Genomic DNA, 7,097 nt, shown 5'->3' with positions numbered 1-7,097 from the left:
GTGTGTACTGTCTTGTTACCACGGCGATGTCCGGCCTTGATTCGCTCTTCGTTATTGATGTTCACCGCTCATCACTAATAATGTTTGTACACATGCAATGTGGGCGTATGTCAACATTTCAATGTAGTATGGATATGGTTATATCAGCATGGATCGATTAATTTCGTCATTAAATTGGTAAGACGGTTTCAAAATTTGAATTGTTATTTTTAAACAATTACTTTAAATGTGTACGTATACTTAGTATTTCGCTTTTCCTGTATGACCTACCACGTGCATATTTAGAAACCATGAGTCATGTCTTTTTATCTAAATATTAGTATACGAAATAGACAAAGGCCTAAAATAAAAAGGGTTTCTGTTGATGTGTCAAAGTAAAAATAATTTATTCATATCAAGCAATTATTAGCCAAATATGCACGTATTTTCTCACTACAGCCATTCTCTTAGTAAACGGTTACTATAGCCTATCAGTTTTGCTCTTTCTTAATTCCTAATACGTCGTTATACCGGGAGGCTAAGCTAACATCTTAGTGCCCCTATTTAAGTTATTTTATTTTATCTCACCGTTGAACCAAAACATATGTTACAAAGCAACTGCTTGGCGGCTAAAATCGGCAGACAGAACTACTTACGCTGTGGGTAAAATATATAAAAAAGTTGCATTCTCAACTATGGCGGTTATGGTGAAAGCAATATTCCCATATTTCACAGGATTCTCCTATATTTAAAAATAATAGTCAAATATACTCCCTTAGTTACTAATAAATGACTTTATTTTAGGTAGACCTCACATCGTGATACTAAACAACTAGCCCCCACCGTACTTCTACATATAAAACCGTTTGATGTTGTGAAGAATACAATTTCTAACACCGGAATTTATAAAAATCCAATTACAATCAAAGATATCTACGGATATTAAAACGGTTTTAATAATAATAAGCGCAACTAATGAAATTTCACCGCGAAATATGTGCCATAATCGCATTGTAACATACAAGGTAGGCGTTGAGTCTGGAACAACCGTTACCTCTTGTTACCAATGAAAATTAATATATTACGTACCATCTAGTTTTTTTTTCTAAATAGCACTGGCTGTACTGTTATTCTTAAAAATATAATCTACTAATGATCAGCTGCGTCCTCTTCTGCTTTTTTGATATAAAAGATAGCCCATGTCTATTCTCGTGATACATTAATTTTATTAAGATCCGTTTAGTCCGTGAAAAGGTAACAAATAGACAAACTTTCGCATAATAAATGACGGTTAAGTCTAAACTGTTGCTAGCATAACTGTTACCCATCTACATCTCATGCAAACATATTTTTCTATTGTAGGGGGATCGAACCCCTACAATACAAACATTTGTTGTCGTGAAGATAAGACAAAGATAAGGTATATTACAATGTATATAGTATAGATAAGTGTAATCTACATTCGCAAAAAATAATATGCAAGTATTTTTTTCCACCCAATGCAACGCTGTATTAAATTTGCAAATTTTGCGTTAATGCCTTACCGATTTCTATGTAACTTTTCATACGAAAGAAATCAGCGTTTATTGTGAAATAAATATTGGAATATCATAGTAAATACTGAAAACTATGTGAAAAATATAATTTGATTTTCTACATAACTTTAAATTTTATGACGAAAAGTTATGCAATCTCAATTCATCATCATCAGCCCACTGCTGGATATAGGTCTTTCCCAAGGAATGCCACTGGGAACGCTTACTCAAACGAGCATCGGTTCTGGATTCTGCGACAGATATAACCAGCCCGTTGCCACTTCGACTTGCAAATACGCTATGTCGGTGACCTTAGTTCTCAATTAATGGTTAGGATATGTTCGTAGTCACTGACTTGTATGGATCACGGCATTGCATTACGTCCAAACGTAATATATTATAGGTACATAGTTATAAAATATGTAATTTATATATTCACCATCATAAAAAATAAGCAGCACAAATACATGAACGAGTGTATTTCATAATACTAAAATAAGTATATTTTACAATGAAAATGCTGAGTACAACAAATTGTATGTATTATAATGGTACAATACCATGGCCGGACGAACTACATGGCTGACAGTATGTATTGCGTATTTTCGGCGCCTTAACGGTCAAGACTATTTATTCCGAAAGACAAGTAATGTCTTATCTGGACTGCAAAAAATTGCAGATAACTAGCAAAATGAATAACACTGAACTTTGTGCACTTCTTATATAAAGATATCACCTTACGGCTGGACCTCGGCTCTAGTTTGTATAAACAAATAGAAAAAAAATTTATAACTATCGATAGTGATAATGTAGGTAGTATTGTAGCAAACTCAAATAGTGCTGTAGCACCTAATATTTAATTTCTTTAAGCGTCATTTATTTCAAATATCTAAATAAAAACAAAAAGTAGATTGGACTATTTTATTGCCAGAAATGTTTTACAAACACTAACTCCACAAGTGAGAGAAGTAAAGTGTTAAAACTGTACACGCTACTATAATCTAATACTAAAATGTACTTCTGAATCAAAATTTTAAGTTTAAATCATCAGGTTTTACAATTCTGAAAAAGTTAGTCAAAAATCTTAATATTAGAAATAATCCCTAGCGACAGAACACATGTTAAAATATATGAAAGTAAAGAAAATATATAAACCACAAGTTTGTTATCTTACATTCGAGGTTTGTTAACTATCACATACAAATAGAAATGAAAATAAATTAGAAAAACAGGATGCAAGAAAAATAAAGATATCCATACAAATACAAAAATAGCACGCTGAAGTTATTATTTATGTCAATATGAATATCACCTTGTCAACTTTGAACTTCAATTAAATTTCAATCTTAAAATTAGTGTCACAATGTGAACAGATACATAAAACAAATCGAATAAATGGCTCTCTGTGAATAGAACGGAATTTTCAATGTAAATTAAGGTACTCTCGTTGTATAAGGTAAAGATAAACTCCACTCGACTCACAAAGTCGCCTTTTATTGTTCACAACGTGAGCCATAACCAAATGTCAAAGGAATGTTTAAATGGTTAAGTAATAATGCCTATGTAATATTTGAATGTGCGACATTTAACTGCTAACTTAAATTTACAACTGAATTATTTATCTAATCATTTTAATTAATCTTAGTTTATCTATAATCCTTGTTTTTCAGAAGCTGTTTATATAAATCGCGTCGTTCACAGAACGGATTGTGAATTGATTTCACACTGGGTGAATACTTTGGCAGTAGGTTATTACTGGCAAATATATTTTATCCAAAACCAATACTTATTGTAATCTTCCATCAATTCAATAACCCATCTCTACGAGTCTGTTGAAATAGACACCAATACGCAAAAAACAGCATACAACACCTAAACCGACTGTTGGTCAGTTCACTGCGATGCAATATCCAGTCACAACTGACAGCCTGACAGTTACATTAAATTTACAATTTACAGGTACTTCACAGGTATGTTTAATACACAATGTATTATAAACCTAAACTTAATTGTGGTCACAAAAGGGCTCAACTCGTATTATAATCAGATCATATCATATAAATGTATGTATAAATATAAATCTATGGTTTTTGGCTTTGTGTGAACGGCACCTATAATAAGGATATGTATAGTTGGGGGGAGTTGAGCCCTAATGAACATTGGTGCATTGCAGTAAACCAAGCTTATTAAGAGAACCAAAGTTTTAGGCTGCAGCCTCTTCCACTTCTGCCGGTGGCGCTTCCTCCACTACTTTCGCCTTCTTTTCAGGTGTGGTCTTCTCAGTTGCATCACCATTATCTGCTGCTACTGATTTCCTCTTCACACCAGTCTTTTCTGTAAAGTAATAAGTAGAAATATACTTAATATGCATATTTTATTTACACAACTTGACTTTTATTATGACCTTTTACCGTTTTATCCAGTCATGCAATAACAAACCTGTTTATTTATTTTTTATATAACGAATGCATAATTGAAAAAACATTCTTTTCTATAATGTTGTGTACATTATAGAAGAATGTTTTTTCAATGTCATATTCTAAACATCTCCATCATACATATATAAAAACAGATTTTAATGAAATTGTGTATACATATAGATAAACAATTATTATAGATCATCCCATAGTTTTGAAGGTAATTGCACATATTACAGCTAGATATTTAGGGATATTACATATACTTAGGAATTTATTAAATTACAGGATATTTATTGTAACTAATATTTAATAAATTTTGATTATTACAAAGGTTTGTAGTAATCAAATTTGTAGATGTACAAAATAAATATTGTAAATTCCAATTTACTATTTTCACTAAATATACCAAAATATCTTTTTGATGTATGGTATATACCATCAAAAAGATTATTTAAAATTTTTGTCTGTCGGTTTGTTCTTACTAATCTCTGGATAGATTTTAACGAGACTTGATTTGTAGATAGCTAATCTTATAAGGAGTAACTTAGGCTAGCTTTATTTTCATGAAAGATAAAGTTAAATTCAAAGGACAAAATACACCATACCCATATAGAATATCAATTTAATCCAATTTCACTCCATTATCCATAAGAATTAAAGATGTGTACATAAGTGAAAGATTAGACTACAATTACATACCTGTGGAGTCACCATTCTCTGTGGCATCATTGCTCTCGTCCGCATCACCATTTTCTGCTGGGGCGTCTTCTGGAGCATCTCCACTGCCATTTTCTTCTTTACCATTGCTCTCTGGTGCTTCTGCAACCTTTTTCAATGGGGATTTCTTGACTGGCGATTCTTTGACCTCAGTGGATGTTACTTCCTCAGGTGCGACATCACTTAAAAGAGTAATACATATTTATTAGACATACCAGAATCAAATGAGTAGTTAAAGTATAGAACTAACATTAATGTTAAACATAAACACCAATAAGTTGATGGTCTTTAAAAATTATAAAGAGTTTAGCTTCTTGAAAGTTTTCAGATGAGATGTACCTACCTTGAATTGAATGATAGGGTTAAAAAATAATATAAAAATATTACTATTATAAGTAATATTTTTATATTATTTTTTTACTATTTGACTATTTAATGACTAAAATGTATTATATGAATACTTATTATTTGCTTTGAGCTATTGTTATATCTATATAATTAAATATTACTTATGTATCTAGCTATTCATTAGAAAATAAAACAGTATTTCTGTAATTTTATGCTGTGTAGATAACGTAATGCTCACTCAGTAACGGAGTCAGAGTATAACAATACATTACGACTTGATGTTGTGAACGCTCGCCGGCTATGTGGGGCGGTGTAAAAGGAAAAGTCTGCCGGAACAAAAACAACGTGTTGCGCAAGGCTGCATGTGGGAAAGTTGCAACAGAGGAAGCCGATCGTACGAATTATTAGCAACCAGAATTTTTATTGAATGAATACGGTACTCGTTCCAGTGAAACGCGTAACGGAATAAGCCGTAAGCGTTAAAAATAAAATAATGACAACATACGACCCTCGCGATAATGTAACCGACTTGCTACCAGTGTTGCAAAACATGATTCTCGACGATTTCGTTTTGAATCGAGCGCGCGCCGGTGACGCTGCCGCGCCGGCACGCCGCGCATACAACGCCATCTTGGATGAAGCGAGGGGCGCGAGGGCTGGCGCCTGTCGCCCGGCGTGCATTCAACTTCGCCGTAATATTATAATACAAGAAACCACGCAGTTATTTTACTTTAAAACGATTCTATATTTTTTTTAAAACTTAAACAACTTACTTCTATTACTTTACTCCCTTAATTCGACTAACTATCACGATAACACTGAAGGAATATTTTCCCGCGTGTACTTAGCTAAGTTAGCGTCCAAGAAATAACCATCACATAAAACTCTTAATTTAACAAAACACTGGCGAAACACAAACAAAACCTCGAAAATAACTTAGTTTGATAAGGGAATGCTTACAGAAGACCGTAAATTAATAAAACAACACCAATTTCACAGTTAAATAGGAAGCCATTTTGATCACGTTTTCCGAAGCCGCCAAAAAATAAAAATCACAAAACTTGTAAATAATGACAGAAATAGATAAATTAGACTTACTTCTTTTCCACGGCTGCGTCTGCCATTATTATTTTTTAATATAAATTTGAAAAGGAAAGGTTGTAATTAATTTATAGCACGTGTTACGTACTGCGTACACCAATGTTCACCGTACAAACACCGACGACAAAATGAAGGAGGAAGAAGGAAAAACTATATGCGCGTCGCCTCGTGGCCCTCGTACGGCACCGCGCACCTGAACTGAAGTTTGCGCACGAACGTCATACTATTGCAATAGCGCTATTGGAAATCATAAAGTTAAAGAGAGATAAATATATTCTATGAATTAACTTCAAATAACCTTGAATTTTACGTGAAATGAGGTGGGGTAGGGAGGCCATGATCTACCTTGCTCTGTCGGTCTTGTTTGAAAAATACAATCGTTAAAATGTTGATTTCCAGAGGAAACAGAAAATGATTTGTTAAAATTGTAAATTAAATTCGGTATATTTAGCTTATATTATTATTATGCCTTACGAAAAGACTAACAACGTAACTACTTTATATATTTCCAACTAGAATGCTGTTGCATACCTACATAATATCGGGGAAGTTAACTTTGTAGACCTGGGTTGATAGGTATATGCATAGGTATAACTGCTTATTTAAAATTGGACGAAATTTAATTCTAAACAAGATAAATTAGGACAACGCAGGTAGGTTCTGATGCTATAGGTAGACACTGCGTACAGTTTGTACATTTTACTCTACAGAAATATTTAAAAATATAAACGTAAGCTTAAAAATTTTAAATAAAATAGCTTTAAAGTAGGTTTTATCCTAGTGACTTTTATCTAAGTTCTTAACATAGTTCTTTATAGGTAACAAATTAGAAAAAACTACAAATTAATGGATAACCACCCAAAATAAAATGTAGGTACCTACTATATGTACGTATCCAGTGCACGTCATTCGTGTGGTTATACGTAACCTAACTATAGATAGTACCTACTACAAAGGTGGTTGGATAGTGGTAGTATTTTACTACTATACTACCTAC

At 32.8% G+C, this 7,097-nt stretch overlaps 1 protein-coding gene across 1 annotated transcript; it reads right to left on the bottom strand.

Annotated features, from left to right (window-relative positions):
* Positions 1–2,421: 2,421 nt before the first annotated feature.
* LOC131848824 (uncharacterized) lies at positions 2,422–6,238 on the bottom strand. The gene is made up of 3 exons (XM_059198767.1): positions 6,098–6,238; positions 4,634–4,833; positions 2,422–3,848 (listed from the first exon to the last, which is right to left on the bottom strand). Exons 1-3 carry the CDS (start codon positions 6,121–6,123, stop codon positions 3,718–3,720), a joined length of 357 nt encoding a protein of 118 aa, XP_059054750.1. The 5' UTR covers positions 6,124–6,238; the 3' UTR covers positions 2,422–3,717.
* Positions 6,239–7,097: the final 859 nt, after the last annotated feature.

Source organism: Achroia grisella, unplaced genomic scaffold, assembly GCF_030625045.1.
Source record: "Achroia grisella isolate CSIRO2021 unplaced genomic scaffold, CSIRO_AGI_Agris_v1 utg5936, whole genome shotgun sequence".
NCBI classification, from domain to species: domain Eukaryota; kingdom Metazoa; phylum Arthropoda; class Insecta; order Lepidoptera; family Pyralidae; genus Achroia; species Achroia grisella.
The sequence above is the reverse complement of the archived record's forward strand: the minus strand, read 5'-3'. Positions and strand labels throughout refer to the sequence as shown.